A 16,841-nucleotide genomic window follows, 5' to 3' on the forward strand; every position below is an offset into this window, starting at 1 on the left:
CAGAGCCTTGTGGATCTGGGCCGGCTGCTGCCAAGGCAGCTAGCCGTCTCAGGTCCGGGGGATCTCTTATGTATCCGGAAGAGGAGCTGGAGACGAGCGTTGCTCTATGTCTTGCTCTGTCCGGTTCTCCGCTGGATTTTGGAGCTCGCGTCGCGACTCCTCCTTCCATTATGGAAAGCCAAAAAGGAAAAAAAAAAAAACCTCACACACACACAAAAATTAATAGTTATAATTCCTCTCTGACTCCGAGGAGCCAGAAGGATGTACTAAAAACTGAGAGCAGCATATGAAGTGCTGCTCTTAGTGATTACTTAGTGAGCAGCATATGAAGTGCTGCTCTTAGTGATTACTAAGGCTGGATGAGCTTTTTTCTCCGCAGTGAAAGTAAACCCCTCACACTGCAGAAACTCCCCTTTCTTCCAGAAATGCATGACAAAATATCAGGGTTCTGGGGAAAACCATGCATAAACCGTATTTATAAGCCCACAGTGTTGGGTTATTCGTCCGTTTTGGGGAATGAACTGCGTGGCTATTTAGCTATGCTGAAGGTGGAGGAGGCGCATATGAGCTACCTCTATCCATCAATGATAGGTAATTTAGGGTGTGTAAGGCCACTGTGGCATTGGTGGGCAAGGCCTATGCAGTAGTAGTCTTGCTTGTGGGTCACTGCAGACAATGGCAGTGTTGCAAGCCTACCAAGCAGACCTGCTGAGTGAACTCGACATACGGCAGTATTCAGCCAGTTCCTTCCATGTTGTGTTGAGTTCATCCAGGCATCCACGAGTGCAGCCCAGGCCAGCGCTAGTAGAGAAGGTGAGTATGGCAGCCCACCAACCCTCAGAGACAGCCAGGGGAACCGGGCGGCCACAGTCGCGGCCTGCTACTAGGCCTGATCTGAGAATGGTCATAAAGGCCAAGCAGACAAAGAAGAGCGTTCCTGAGGGGCCGTGGAAGGATATAGGAGAGGACATGAGGTTGTTAGGGCAGTTAACCCCCAGTGCTACTGTAGGGCCTCCCCTAGCCAAGGCTGTCCCAAGTTTTCAGTGTTCTCTGGTCAGCAAGCTGTCACAGGGCAACAAAAATCTGATGCTTTCACTCCAATAGAATGTGAAATAATTAACGCCACTAAAAGACTGTCTGGTAGCGTGGAAACCACTGCCAAACGTGTCCCCATGGGTTCTGTCTACTGTAGAAAAGGATTACAGGGTCCAGTTTAGAGCTCGACCCCCCAGTTCAGAGGTCTGCTCACCACAGTAGTCAGCACAGACCAGAGCCCGACATTAGCGCAGGAAGTAAGATCCCTTCAAGTTTACATCATGTACAGTTCTCTGAATGCCTTAAGAAGTGTCAAATGTCACAACAGAAAAATATGTGCCCAACAGTCAAAAGATATAGGCTATTCACCCATATTAACCAACAAAAACCCAGCATTACCCCATACAACAAACAAAATAAGAGTACCAAGTTCCCCGTTGCAGGCCTGAAATAAGCCCGTGTACGTAGAAGCCACAAACAAAATGGCTGCTTCAGCACGAGGGCAAGAACAAATAAATGATACCTTGATCAAGAATGGGGTCACACTCACACAGGGTCATTGCAAGATAAGAAGAAGTGGAGCTTTACACACGAGTAGTCACAGCTCCTTTCTCCGTGATAAACATAGTCTCTGCACCTCCAGTCGGCTGTTCACTAACTTATTAGCAGAGTCCACGTGTGCACTAGTATTCAAGTCTTAACAGCTAGCTCTTAGCTATTATATTCTTTCCACTGTAATATAACGTCTCTCAGAGGTTATACTCTCCACAGATAGCTTATTCCACCACTAAAGTCACATATAGAGCTCTGGTCGACCAAATAGCTCGCAGTGATGGTACTTGAAAGAAATAAAAACCTGCAGCTAGAATTCACACTCCTTCCACCACACGCTCTTCTCCCTTCTCTCAGTGTTTGTTTTTTCCCCTTGACCTTCCGGTGACCTGTAACTCCCTCCTGATTGGTCCAGTAACACATAAACAAACTTATACCTTTACATCCCTTTTTCTGTACACACCTCACAATATTATTGCAGCATTAAACTCCTTATGACTGTAATTTTTTCCCAAACTATTTAAGAACTATTTAAGAACTTATTCTATGAATTATTCTATGAATAATATTCTAAGAATCAATTTAAATAATGACAATATTTTCCACCTTGCTACACACAGATTCAGTTTGAAGACTGGTTTGTGACGATAGAGCTAAAAGGTACATATTTCCACATAGAAATTTCGCTAGCTTTATCCCCTCGCACCTTCACAAAGTGCATAGATGTCACTCTGGCTCCATTGTTACTCCAGGGCATCCGTGTAGTAAACTTCCTGGACGACAGGTTAATTCTAGCACGATCCAGGGAACTGGTGGTTCAACATCATAATGTTGTTCTCGCCCACATGAAGAGCTTGGGGCTCAGGTTCAAGCTCAGAAAATTATGCTTTCTCCAGTGCATCAGACAACTTTTCTGGGGGCTTATAAGGATTCTACTACGATGACAGCATTTCTATCCCCAACATGCGTAGGGTCAATCCTATCAACATTGAGCAAGATAAAGCTGCATCTTGGCATCCCCTCTAGTCTCTATGGGAGACTATTGGAGCTTAAGGGCAGCCAACATCATACCATTGGGCCTATTGCACAGGACACCGTTTCAGTGGTGGCTGAGAAGTTTGGGGTTTCATCCAAGGATGAAACCTCAGAGTAATCAGTGTCACACGGCGATGCCTACATGCCCTGAGAATTTCAGTGTCCCCGGTTTCTAGCCTTGGGTCACACTCTAGGGGTGTCTCCTTAGTGCAAAGCAGTAATGACAGACACCTCCCTCATGGGTTGGAGCGTGGTCTTAGACAGCTGTCCAGCTCATAGTCTCTGGAGCGACCCTTATCTGGAGCGGCATATAAATTGCCTAGAAACGTGAGCCATATTTCTAGCACTGAAATTCCTTCTTCCTCAATTGAGAGGTCACCATGTGTTTACAGACAACACAGCGGTGGTCTCATATGTTGACCACCAGGGAGGATTATGTCCGCGCCCCCTGTCCAGGCAGGCACAACTAATTCTTCTCTGGGCAGAGGGAAAGTTTTGTCCGTGAGTGCAATGTACATTCGGAACGTGGAGGAAGACATCCTGTCGAGGACGGGGCTGAGGCCCGGGGGTTGGAGTCTCCATCCGTAAGTGGTGAAGTCCATATGGCGGAGGTTCGGTGGATGTGATAGCTTCTGAGGAGACAACACACTGCCTGCTGTGGTTCGCCCTCACTCCTCCCACACAATTAGGGCTGCCATGGTGCACATGTGGCCGAGGTCATATCTGTACGCTTTTCTCCCACAAGTTCTAATGAGAGTTTGCCAAGAAAGTCTATGTCTGCTGCTAGTAGCACCTTATTGGCCAGCTAAAATATGGTTCTCAGAGATAATATCCCTGCTAGATGGCACTCCTTCAGAGATTCACATCCGCAGGGATCCACTGTAGACCCAGTGAACTGCGCAATAGCTACAGTCCTGGAGTTCTTACTAGAACGTTTCTCAGTGGTGTGGGCTCCTTCTACAATCAGGGTTTATGTGGCCGCCATTTCGCCCAGCCACGCCCCTGTTGATGGAGCCTCTGAGGGGCAAAATCCTCTAACTTCGAGGTTTATGCGTGGTGTCAGGCGGCTGAGGCCCATCTGCAGGCCATGCATACCTTCCTGGGCCCTTTCTGTGGGCCTGGAAGGTCTGTCAGGGGCTCCATTTGAGCCCCTGGAGTCAGCCTCTGAGAAGCTTCTGACTCTAAAGGTAGCTCTTCTGCTGGCCCTGACATCTCCCAAGCAAGTAGTAGATCTACAAGCTCTCTGAATTGCCCCTTCCTGTCTTGCCTTTACCCCTGGATTAGCCAAGGCCTTGTAACCTAGACTGGATTATATTCCTAAAGTGCCTACATCTGCTGCCCAGCCTGTGGTGTTACAGGCTTTCTGTCCTGCTCTGTTCCTCACACTGGAACAAGAGAGAATGCACCTGCTGTGTCCAGTAAGGGCTCTCTGTACTTACGTCCACCGCTCCGGCCAGTGGCACAAGTCGGAGTAGCTGCTGGTCTGCTTTGGTGGCGACAGTAGAGGTGATACTGTGTCAAAGCAGCGCATCTCTAATTGGATAGTGGAAGCAATCTCTATTGCTTATGAGGCGTGCGGTCTCGCTACGCCTCTGGGCATAAGGGCTCATTCCACTAAGGTGGTCGCCTTCTTGAAGGCTTTGCCCTTTATCCTTACAGGATGTGTGTGCTGCTGCAGGGTGGTCTATGCCACACACATTCATTCGATTTTACAGCCTGGATATTCATTCCACCCCGGGCACGAGTGTCTTGTACTGATCCTCAGGCTTGGGTCTTTTTGAACAGGCCGTACCCTTGCGTTGACGGAGTGGGTATTCTCATTCCCATAGTGTTATGCTAAACGCAACATGGAGTTCCCTTTGAAAGGGAATGTCTGGGTTATGCATGTGACCCTGATCCCTGAGAACAGAACGAGACGTTGCATAGCTTTGTCATACCGGGGTAGGCCTGTGAATTGAGTCTCCGCTTGAGATAATAGAGGCTGATGGTGTGGTTCACAGGTGCCATTATATATATATATATATATATCACACGACGCGCTTAATTGCCCCCGTCACCTGATCATGGCAGGCCTAAATAGGCATGATAGGCCTATTTAGGCCTATAAATAGGCACGGTGGCGGTCGCATGTGAGGGGCGCGCCCATAGTGTTATGCTAAATGCAACATCTCGTTCCCTTCTCAGGGAACAGGTTTACATGCATAACCCAGACGGTTTCCATTGCCTAGTCCAGTCTGTAAATCACCAGACCTTTTATCTGACGTGAGTTTCTGATCAGTTTTATCCTATTGGCTTTCCTGGCCTGGTTCTTTTATCAAACCCTGCATTTCATCCAAACCTTCTTGAGATATGTTTCATAGTGTACATGACAATATACACTATAGGACAACAATAATAGTACTCGATTAAAATCAAGCCATCAAAAAGGCCAGCTGTGTTACTTCCTCTATAACCCTTTTACTTTATTAAAGGCAACACTTGACTCCACTGATCACTTGACCGTTCAGTTAAATCTTACATTGCTGATTAATTTAGTCACATCCAGTCGATTCTCTTTAGGACATTTAAACATTTTAAAACTTTGTCTGTTCTTGGCTGTGCAGAGTGTGTGAGCATGACTCTGTGTTTTGATGTTTGTCACATACAGGACAATCAAATACATTTTGACAGCTGGTATCTTATTACAAGCTGAATTAATTAGGCTTATGTAATTTTTTCTACAGCACATAATGCAATTTTGTGATGAATTAATCTATTTCCTCATGTGCTTTAGTTATCTATAGACAGACCATTTTTACTACTATGTTTGCTGTTTGAGTATTTGACTTCTCACATTATCTTTGCAGAAAGATAGAGTGCGCGAGATTAAAAGTGAATAAAAACATTTTCAGGTCATTTGGTTTAAATATACTGATGGTTTCTTCTAGTTGACTTGTCAAAATATGTTATAGGCAGACATTTCTGGTTGTTTACCAGAATTCAGTGAGTGCAACTGTAAGTGAGCTGGTCCAAGTCCGTGAGTGTACAGGTGCATCACAAAAAATTAGAATATCGTGAAAAAGTACATTTTTTCCCATAATTTAATTCAAAAAGTGGAACTTTTGAATATTCTAGATTCATTACACAAAGTAAAATATTTCAAGCCAATTTTTTTTGTTAAATTTGATGATTATGACTTACAGCTCATGGAAATCAAAAATCAATTGAAATATTTTGAGATACTAGACTTTTGATTTTCATGAGCTGTAAGCCATAATCAGGAAGATTTCAAACAACAACAACAAAAAAAAGCTTGAAATATTTAACTTTCCGTATAATAAATCTAGAATATATGAAAGTTCCACTTTTTGAATTAAATTACAGGAAAAAAATGAACTTTCTGTGACATTCTAATTTTTTGTCCCCTAACTTTGAGGAAGGTAAACACTGGAGTTTACTGCTTGTATTGTGGCATGATGGATAAAAGGAACAGCCACAGATCAGAAGCAGTTGGTTGTAAACATGAGCCTAATGTTATTAAATGGCAGAATTGTGGTAAAAACCAAGCAACAATCAGGCAAACATGGGAAAAATGGGTTAAAAAAAACACAGAAAGCAGATCTAAACCTTAGTCACATTGGGGAAATACTGCTCAGACAGCAAATGCTAGCAAAGAATATAAATGCTATTTGGGTAGACAAAGTAATTTAGGCAAATAGAAAGCAGAGTTCAGCTGAGTGTTCAGGCTGGAGCAGGGACTCCTGTATAATGATGCGAGAATAATGCATAAATTCCATTTCAAAGTATATACATATATACTTATATGTATACTTATATAATAGTATATACATTTAAAATGATCCATTACACTATATAGATATTAATTTTTAAATACTTCAGATGTACATGCTACACAAAAACCCAGAGTATACTACAGCTAACTTGTAGTCTGTTTTATTCATTTATCTAATTTAAAAAATCATTATATTTTCTGTTCTTATGGGATTGGTCATGAGCAAGAGCAGGAACAGTGATAATTTGCAAATAGAGCTAGAAGAAGAGGGAAATTATTATGAGTGGAGGAACCTCTCTGTTCATATGTGTTAAATTCACAGGAAAGCTAAAACAATGCAAGAATATGAATTCAGAAAAATGTCAAAATACTCTTATGGAAAGATATAACTTATGTTCTTTTAAAAGTTAAAGGATTAAACATTTGAAGAACTGAAAATATTAAATACAACATAAAATACACTTTGTACAAAATTTTTATTGCTTGTATCCCATGTGGTCTCAACATGCATCCTTTCATTTTAAACAGAATCAATATTTGAATGGTATTGAAGTGTATCATCTAATTTATTCTAATTTATTTTAGAATGAAATACACCCAAATGAGACCTGGATTTATTAACAGTTCACTTTAAACAACAGTTTATATATAAGCTTTGAATAAATTGAATTAGGAATGTTAAAGCTTGGAAAATACCAGGCTTTACCCAGCCTGTGCAAAATAAATTCAACAAGATTAGGTCCTTTGTTGTACGATCATATCAAGGTAGTGTGTTTCTTTACCTGCCTATTACAAAGTAGCCATCAATATATACTGTATGTTTTATAGATTTGGGGCTTTCACCTCAGTGATCAAATCATTCAACTGTTTGATTACTATTTGATGTTGTGTAGATCCAATTACAGTACAACACAAATACAATAACACAATCCACATGTATCAGAATATATTTCAAGATATGACAAATTAGGTCAAGCTAACTTGGCCTTTTTCTAAATGTTCTTATAATAATCTTCTTAACTTCTTCTGTTTTTAGACTATACAGTAAAGGATTTATCATTGGAGGTAGCAAGCTATACAGCATAATGATGGCTATTTGCAAATCAGCATTAAAAGTGATCCCTACATTGGCGGCCAAGTAATTAAAACACCTTGGTAAGAAGAAGAGTGCAATTATAATGAGTTGAGAACTACATGTGGAAAAAGTCTTTAGCCGACCCTGTGTACTTGATATTTGTAGGACAGCTAGAATAATGAAAGAATATGAGACCACAATAATGGCAAGAGATCCCAGCAATATTACCATGGCATAAGCAAAAGCTGGTAAACTATATGGAGTCCTGTCAGTGCATGCAAGTCGGGTAATAGATATGTGATCACAATAGCAGTGTAAAATGGTGTTGGCTCCACAGTAAGGTAGGGGAGAAGCCCGAACAACCATCATTATACTGATAGGATGAGAAAAAACCCAAACTGCTAGGCTCAGAATTAATATATTTCTATTTGACATAATAGAATGGTAACGAAATGGGTAGCAGACTGCTATATATCGATCTATGGCCATTACAGCTAGTGTGTATGAATTGACCACACCAAAATAATGCACTAAGTACATCTGAAAAAAACAAGCTGCAAAAGAAATGGTCCCATCGTCAAACCAATATCGAGCAATGATCTTTGGTAAGGTGCATGTACTGAACAATACATCAGACAACACAAGACTTACGTAAATGTAATACATGGGTTTATGGAGACTTTTGTTTGTTGCAAACAACAGAAGAAAAATTCCATTCCCTATCACAATGCACACATAAACTAAGAACATAGCTGCAGATACAAGGGCATAGTAATTTGGACGAAGTCCAGGAAAACCAACTATAAAAAAGTCCTTCACAAATGTCATGTTTCCTCCTGACATGATTTGATGTCCTTAAAGAGAAAATTTCAGATTTAATGCAAATACAGAGTATATACAAATTAAAATGGTTACACAATACAAAATGAGTAAAAATTGTTTAATTATTGTTACATTACGTTTATCTTGATTTTAGATAGATTGTGATATTAAGTATAGATTTCAAAACAAACGCCAATTATATAAGTTACCAAAAGATATCTAGACATTATGCATACCCTCCATACCTTTTCAATGTGTTGGTAACGGTTATAGCATCAGGAAATGTGTCTACTCCAGGGCAATTTATTTATCTAACAGTCAGTGTACATGTCACATGACTAGCAAGATACTTAGGTCTGCTCAACAGCTCCTGAGATTTATGTAAGAAGCTACATTGTAATGTCTAAAATTACAGTGTGAATAACCGCACCACGTTTTTCGACACACCTCTGAGTGATATTATTTGTTGGATTTTTTTTCACTATAGAAAAAAAAAGAGACAAAGACTGACATGTAAATTGGAGCATTATGAAAACATAAAATTGTAAACCTAAATTGTAAACCTAAATTTTAAACCTCTCAAACCAAAAATCATCTGCTCTTATGAAATATTTTAAACACGTTGATGGCTGGTGGCTTAGATGAGTGGGCTAACATCTAACATACATCAACAGCTTGACAATTAAACTATTAGGGTTGAGTGTTAATTAAATTGTGATCTCATTGATAATAATGTATAACAATAATGATGTGGGGCAAATAATTACACAGTACACATACTTGAAGGCCAGTAGGCAGCTGCATTTCTGATATATTTCTTTAGAGTTTCAAGTCTGTAATGCGCTACTGGGTCCATATTGTGTTTCCTCTGAATATCAAACATTGTAAACAGAAATGTTATAACAATTTCATACAAAATTTATGGTTCCATCATCTGTCCTTTTCTGTAACATTTACTTGTCAGGAAACAGTTGAGTATGCATGTGCAGATACTCAATGGTTTTATTAATAGAGCCAAACAAGAAAAGATGTAATCCAGAAGCATGTTCAAAAAACAGGCAATGAGCAAACAACATAAATAAGGCCAAGCAAGAACAAAAACATGAATAACACAAACTAGATCAGGCCACTTAAGCAAACAGTAAATCAAGGCTTGGTATTGACTGGCAATGATGCAGAGCGTATACTTTGATATGAGTGTTTGCGAAGTGTCTTAGCACATGGACCTAGACTATTGGGGTGGCATGCATGAACGTCCCAACACAGTAGGGGGTAGTGCAGTTTACCATCTTGACATTGTGAATCCTGTATCTCTTATATGGCCTTCAATGTCCAGGGGTTCTGGGGGGGGTGGAGGGGACCTGAAGTGACTAGTTTGAGATGGGAAACATGGAACCATAGGGCTAAATGACTTGTCATGGTAATTACAGCTTGTGGGTGATGTTGTTTATTCTATGGAGGTCTTTGAATAGGCCGGTGACTTTGTGTGACAATTTTCGGCTTCCCATAGCCATAGCCACCTAACAGGTTTAGGGGGAAGTGAGCTAGAGTACTATGAAATTGACAGTACATACACAACATGGTGCTCTAACATGAAGCCCTTGCAAATAAAGACAGATAATTATGATAGGTTAGGCCTGATTGAGCATTTGGGAAAAGATGGTATTCCACAAACACAAAACTCTCAAGTTTCTCCATCCATTTGTGAAGAAACAACAAATATGTCTCACACCTATCCTGAATCCTCAGCTCTTAGACATGGTATACCGTATACTACAAGATTTTTTGGTAAAGTGGAGGATGGGTGCAAAAACCATCAGGCCCACCTCCTTTCTAAGCTTACCCCTGAACAAACAGATCCCCCTAGTTTCCTCTCGGTAGATGAGGTTAAAATACTAAGCATTCCTCTTGGCCAAACTAAAGTGAGAGAGAGCTCATCAGAAAGTGATAGCCACAGTTCCTTCACTTGCTCAGAATATGACTGTAAGACAGAACTCCGCTTTTTCAGTGCACAAGACAAGTGCCATGAGCACGTGAGTGAAGGTACGTACCCCAAAGCAGATTTTATTTGTAAGGAATGGGTTCAAAGGGAAATGTTTATCTCATTATTGTTTACAATTATTTGACAGAACTATTATAGAACTATTTTAGACAGCTTGATTTTCCATATTAACATTAGTGAAGCCCAGTGTTGCCAGCTTAGCAACCTTGCCAGAAGATTTGGTGACTTTTTAGACCATTTTAGCAACTTTATTTCAAAAAGAGGCAAATGAAAAAGTAAACTTTCCTGACTGTCCAGCACATGATATGGCTCTCCAGCTCACATCACAGCTCCTGATTATACAAGTTTAGGGAGCAGGCACCAGTGTGTAAAGCCTGGATGAGTTGTGCTTACACAAGCAGATATTCCCACCAACCAATTACTCCCTGAGACAACTTATAGCAACTTTTTGCACATGCATTAGCTACTTTCCACTAAAAGGTGGCAAACACTGGTGTGTCTACCAATTTAGAAAGTGTACAGTCAACTTTTTCTGTTCTTTTAGTCACTGGACTGTTAGCCCACTTTTTCCTTTATGTTACAGACTGGTCAAGAGGACAGCTCATACTGGCTGTTCCATCACCCTTCAGAGACGTCCAGATTCCTTCAGACAGACCTGCGTCTAGGAACATCCAGCATTCTGAGAGCCTCCTCAACTTAGGAGTCCACTTTAATAGCTATTCAGATGTTTTTGAGGACATAGCAAGCCTCCCTGTCATGCAAACACATAATTCTGATGTTCATAGTGATGAAGAACATATTATTTGAAAACAGTATTAACTATAGCTATAAGACTTTGAGATTTTTTACGCATACAGTTGCTCATAAATGACAATATAACACTCTCTATATTCCTTTGGTCAAAGTGCTCTTTTCCTTTTGTTTGGAAGTTGAAGGCCTCATATAATATGAATGTACTTTTATTTACTGAAACTGAACAAATTCAGTTAGCTTAAAGTTAAAGTGATTTAAAGTGTGTTTTCTTTGCCCAGACATAAATTCACTGGTTCCACAGTTTCTATAACAATTCAGCATTTGAAAATGGCACTCCATAAATATAGTCCAGTGGGGTTTATCTGTTAGTTTTATCTATTTTCACTTAAGTACAATTTTAGACATAAGTACAAGGAATTACCCAAGTAGTCAAATTCTCAAACAAACGAAAATGCTTAAATTTGTTTTATATTTATATGCTATGTACCAGCCATCAAAGTCTTGACATATATGGTATATATTCTAAAACTTTGATGCTTTGATTAATTTAATGGGTAGTTACTTGTCTAGTGAAATGGGCATACAGCACCCTCCACTAATATTGTCACAGTTGGTAAATATGAACAAAGAAGGCTGTGAAAAATTGTCTTTAATATTTAACCTTTTGATCTTTTGTTAAAAAAAAATAATCACAAAATACTCTGCTCTCATGGATATCAAACAACTGCAAACACATTACAGGCTAATAAAAAAAACACTTTGTTAAATATAGGTGTGCAAAAATTATTGGCACCCCTATTAATTCATATGAGAAAAATCTATTCACACTGATATTTAAACTTTTTTTAAGTACGCCTGGGTGACTAGGAACAGGAAATTGTTCAACTATGACTTCCTGTTTCACAGGGGTATACATATGAGGTAATACACAGGCCAAATTCCCTTAGTCATTCATAACAATGGGTAAGAGCGAGGAATATAGATGTGATGTGCAGCAAAAGGTTGTTGATATTCTCAAAATGGGAAGTGGCTATAAGGAAATCGCACAAGCATTGATAGTCAGTTGGAAATGTTATGAATCGACCGTGTGTCTATATCGTCTCAACGCACTGTGAAGAGCACGGTTCGAGTGGCCCAACAATCTCCAAGGATCACAGTTGGAGAATTGTGGAATATAGTTGTGTCTTGGGAACAGATAGCCTCCAAAACTACAATTCGAATTCACCTACATCACCACAAGTTGTTTGGAAGGGTTTCGAGAAAAAAGCTACTGGAACTTCAAATGGGATCAGGTTCTATGGTCAGATTTTAAAGAGCCACTAAACTAAAATAGAGCTTTCTGGCAATAAACACCAGAGGTGGTTTTGGAGCACACAGAGAGGTAGCCATATGGAAAAGTACCTCATGCCGACGGTTAAATATGGTGGTGGATCTTTAATGTTTTGGGGCTGTTTTTCTGCCAGAGGACCTGGACATTTTGTTAGGATACATGGCATCATGGTCTCTATCAAATATCAACAGATATTAAATGGAAACCTGACTGCCTCTGCCAGAAAGCTTCAAATGGGCCGTGGTTGGATCTTCCAGCAGGACAATGATACAAAACATACATCAAAATCAACACAAAAATGGTTTACTGACCACAAAATCAAGGTCCTGCCATGACCATCCCAGTCCCCTGACCTGAACCCCATAGAAAACCTGTGGGGTGAACTGAAGAAGAGAGTCCACCAGGATGGAAAGTATTTTTCAACCTCATCAGACATTATAGGTGAAGACTCAGATCTGTTATCTTGGCAAAGGGAGATAGCACAAAGTATTGACCAAAAGGGTGCCAATAATTGTTGCATTTTATATACCTGTGTTGTTTGCAATTGTTTGATATCCATGAGAGCAGAGTATTTTGTGATGTTTTTAAACATAAGATCAAAAGATTAAACAATAAAGACAGCCTTTTTTGCTCATATTTACCAAGGGTGCCAATATTAGTGTAGGGCACTGTAAGCCTAATCAGTTAAGGATTCAGTCAGAGATTTATCAAGTGATGAGGTGATGAAAAATCTCATGTTTAAATGCAGTGAGTGACTTTTACCTCAGGTGATGAGTCAGAGATTGATGTGGATGATGCTGATAATCAAGGTGGGAACTCATTTCCAATTTCAAACTCATAATTGTTTACAATTTTGCAGTATGGTTGTTTTTCTATACAGTAAGTACATTGTGAAAAATGTAGATGTAGGAAGTTGAATGAAACCTTTACTTGTAGTTGAGGTACGTGTAAAAAAGAGGAAACATATTTCAGTTCAGTAAAATCTTTATTTTTCAGATCAATATAAAGGGGAAAAAAGTCAAAATTTGAACATGTGAAGAATTTTATGTTGCAAAAAATTTAGTTTTATCCATTAACATGACAATTATTCCATAGAAACCTTTTAAAGAATAACATAAAATTACACAGAAATATATGATCTGCTATGTGAAGGGCCAAGCCCCCTAGTATAGTGCCCCTAGTGGATAATTCTGGCCAAGTTGCGTATTACACTAAAGCAACCATAGATGATGGTAATTCACTGCTAACACTGAAGTGTCTGCTGCAAGCTGATTGGCTGATGGCAATGTCTTTGACGTAACCCAGTCAACAGTAGAAAACCACAAACGGTTTAGTACAAAGATGCACTACACCAAATTCCAGATCAATCAGACGTACAATGCCTGAAAATATTTTTGAAAAACTATTTGAACTCTGCTCTTATGGAGAACCACACCCCTACATTAGTAGACAGCCTCAGCATTTAATCCTAAACACAACTAGTGTAATTCAAAATCCTTCTAAAATGCAATTTGTTATAACTGTTTAAATTACATTTAACTATAAATGTTTAAATTAAATTTACACCTATGTATGACCACTCCCTAAACTTTGCATACCACCTCAGAATCGTACTGATTTGTTGATTTGTATGAATCAGTACAGCCAGACATGAGTTAGAGCTGTTTGAGTAAATCGAGTAAAGTTTAAGTAAATCGGGCTCCGCCAAGCTAGAACTGATAGGCAAGTGATGGCCATATTGTTTAAAAAATATCAACATGTTTTTCATAATTATTGAAGTGCTCAGACTTCTGAGTAGTTTGACACCAATTTTGCAAAGATTGGAAAAAAATTCCTAGGACAAGTTCTCAAAAGCAGGTTTTGCATATTTACTAAAAAAGTAGTTTTTCCGTTTTGTTTGGAGAAACCAAGGAAAAAGTGGCAAAAAGATTCTTAATTGTAGGACATTCTAAGATATAAACCAGGATGTAAAACATTTAGCTACAGCTCCACTGGATGATCAGACTCATCTGTAGTCTTAGTAACAGGAGGGGATACTACCTATTGACCAAAGTGTATTATTTATTTATTTTTATTTTTTAACATTTAAAGTTTACAGTAGAGAAAGAAAAACATGCTTAGCCCCCTAAAAAGTAATGCAATAGAGAATAGAGTGTATATACTTAAAGAAACAACCATCTTGCAGTTGAACATGGTGGTATTCTAGGCCATAAAACAATATATATTTGCTAATTAAAAATGTAAAACATTTCAAACCTGGAAAAAAAAGTTACTTGAAAAAGTGACAGCAGTGCTCTAACATGACTCATGCATGACCCATGCATAAACTGAAATAGCCAGACAGGTACAAGCATTGGTGTTTTGTATAATTTGGCTGTGCAATTTTATGTTTCTTACACAAAATTACAGTAGTCTGCATTTCCATTTAATACAGAATCTTTGTTTTTATTTGGTTGAACATTTTTTTATGGCTGATTAATCATTTTCAACTAATTACATTGCATATTGTAGTTGATAAACCTAAATTTAATAAGACATAGCAGGCACAGATTCATGTTTTCCTGCATTTTAAAATGTTACTGATGTTACTAAATGTAATTACAATTGAAAACAAATTGGATAAGATATAATTTTCTTTAGGTTAAAATACCTTTTCTATTTACCCTCACCTGTCTTTGCTTTAATTTTTTCATTAATGTGTCCTTAATTTCTTTGGTCCTAAAGCAGTATATGAGTGGATTAATGAGGGCAGGAAAAAGACTGTACATCATTATCATTGCAATATAGAGGTTTGTTTCAAAACGTAATCCAACAGAAAATGTCACATACACAAAACTTCTGGGGAGATAGTACAGGCAGATGATAAATAGTTGTGGAGTACATGTTAAAAAGGCTTTATAGCGTCCATCTTTATTTGAGATTTTCATGACTGAAATAATGATGGCCACATAAGAAAATATGATATAAAATAAAGGACCCCACAGTACAGTCATAGCTATGGTAAAACTAGTGGCTTTTATGGCTGTTATGTCTGCACATGCTAGATTACTTATTGAAATATAGTCACAGTAGCAGTGACGTATAATATTTGGGCCACAGTAAGGCACACTAAGGGTATATGCAGTAATTGCACCAAGAATGAGGAGGTTTCCTATCCAAAGCACTGAACAAAGAATCACAATAGTGGTGTGTGTAATCAGAACTGGATATCTCAATGGGTTACATATGGCAACAAATCGATCAAGGGCCATTAATGCCATAAGAAATGAGGTGCAAGTCCCAAAATAATGGACAAAATACATTTGTGTAAAACAACCATTGAATGAAATGATCTCTGACATCCAGTACTTAGCAATGATTCTGGGCAGAGTTGTAGTTCCAAATCCAAGATCTGATATTGCAAGATTACAGAAGATGATGTACGTTGGCTTCTGAAGACTTTTTTCACATGCCACAAATACAAGGATGAAAACGTTCCCAGATGCCAGCATCAGATAAATGAAGAAGAAAAAGGTTCCTACCAATCCATAATACTTAGCAGGAATTCCTGTGAATCCTTCAAGGACAAATTCAGGAATATTGGTCGTGCTGTTTTTGTACAGTGTTTCAGTATAGATAGACATCTGACAAAAAAGAGCATAATTGTTTACCATATATTTTACACAAGACTACAGTTAAAAAATCTTTCTTGGTTTAAAATGAATTTTTCATTTAGTGAAATCATATATGTATATGTGGAAGATACAAAATATAATAAAGATATATAAAAGATACTGTATCCACAACACTTGAATCATACCTTCCCTAAATTTTGATCCAGGCTCTTACAAAGCTGCCCACAGACTGAGGGATGGGCCTTTTAAACCCTCACTGTTGAGGCTTTGCGCATACTTTTGACGTAATTATTTGTATCTGACCATACCCTTTGCGAGTAAACCCACTTGCTTTACATATTCAGACCGCATGATTGCTAGATACAGTATGCACTATGATTTCGAGCCACTACCTTTCCATAAATATTCAGCATTCTTATTAACAAAGAACAACTATTTTGATTAAATATCTATCACAGTAGGGTACAGCTAACTTTGCTTTAAAATGCACATTTATCAACATATCCTGTTTTACTGTAGCATTTTGACAGCTTGACATATTCAAGCTATTCTTTCAGGATGTTTTAGCAGATATGTTTTCTAATATATTCCAAGCCTTTTTTTCTTTCTAATGAGCAGCATTTTGCATTTCCCTCAAGTTAGGCCCACAGAACTAATTTAACCATGAGGTTGAAGTGCTGTTACTTCGGAACATGTCTGAAAATATAAATCATCAGGCTCACCTATTCAGCATGTTTCTAAACACAGCTTGAATCTGAGGACATTTTTACACTTGGTCTGAATACTCGACTGCGCTCTCTGGATGGATTTTGGGCTCATTTGGGGGCAGGGTTCATCCTCGCATATTTGCT

General features: G+C 38.8%; 2 protein-coding genes across 2 annotated transcripts; both read right to left on the reverse strand.

Moving 5' to 3' along the window:
• Positions 1-4,661: 4,661 nt before the first annotated feature.
• On the reverse strand, positions 4,662-8,312 carry LOC128635272 (olfactory receptor 2AT4-like; the record flags this gene model as incomplete). Its single annotated transcript, XM_053687292.1, has 2 exons — positions 7,416-8,312; positions 4,662-4,679 (listed from the first exon to the last, which is right to left on the reverse strand). Coding segments are annotated over exons 1-2 (915 nt in total), but the record flags the coding sequence as incomplete, so codon positions are not given.
• Positions 8,313-15,012: 6,700 nt separating this feature from the next.
• Positions 15,013-15,999, reverse strand: LOC108277542 (olfactory receptor 2AT4-like). Its single transcript, XM_017490366.3, has one exon. The coding sequence runs from the start codon at positions 15,997-15,999 to the stop codon at positions 15,013-15,015; it is 987 nt and encodes a 328-aa protein (XP_017345855.3).
• Between the last annotated feature and the right edge of the window lie 842 nt (positions 16,000-16,841).

This window comes from Ictalurus punctatus, chromosome 17, assembly GCF_001660625.3.
Source record: "Ictalurus punctatus breed USDA103 chromosome 17, Coco_2.0, whole genome shotgun sequence".
In the NCBI taxonomy this organism is placed as follows: Eukaryota; Metazoa; Chordata; class Actinopteri; order Siluriformes; family Ictaluridae; genus Ictalurus; species Ictalurus punctatus.

Excerpts from the sequence above, each read along its gene's own strand:
- LOC108277542 (XM_017490366.3), bottom strand. The coding sequence starts at position 15,999 with ATGTCTATCTATACTGAAACACTGTACAAAAACAGCACGACCAATATT.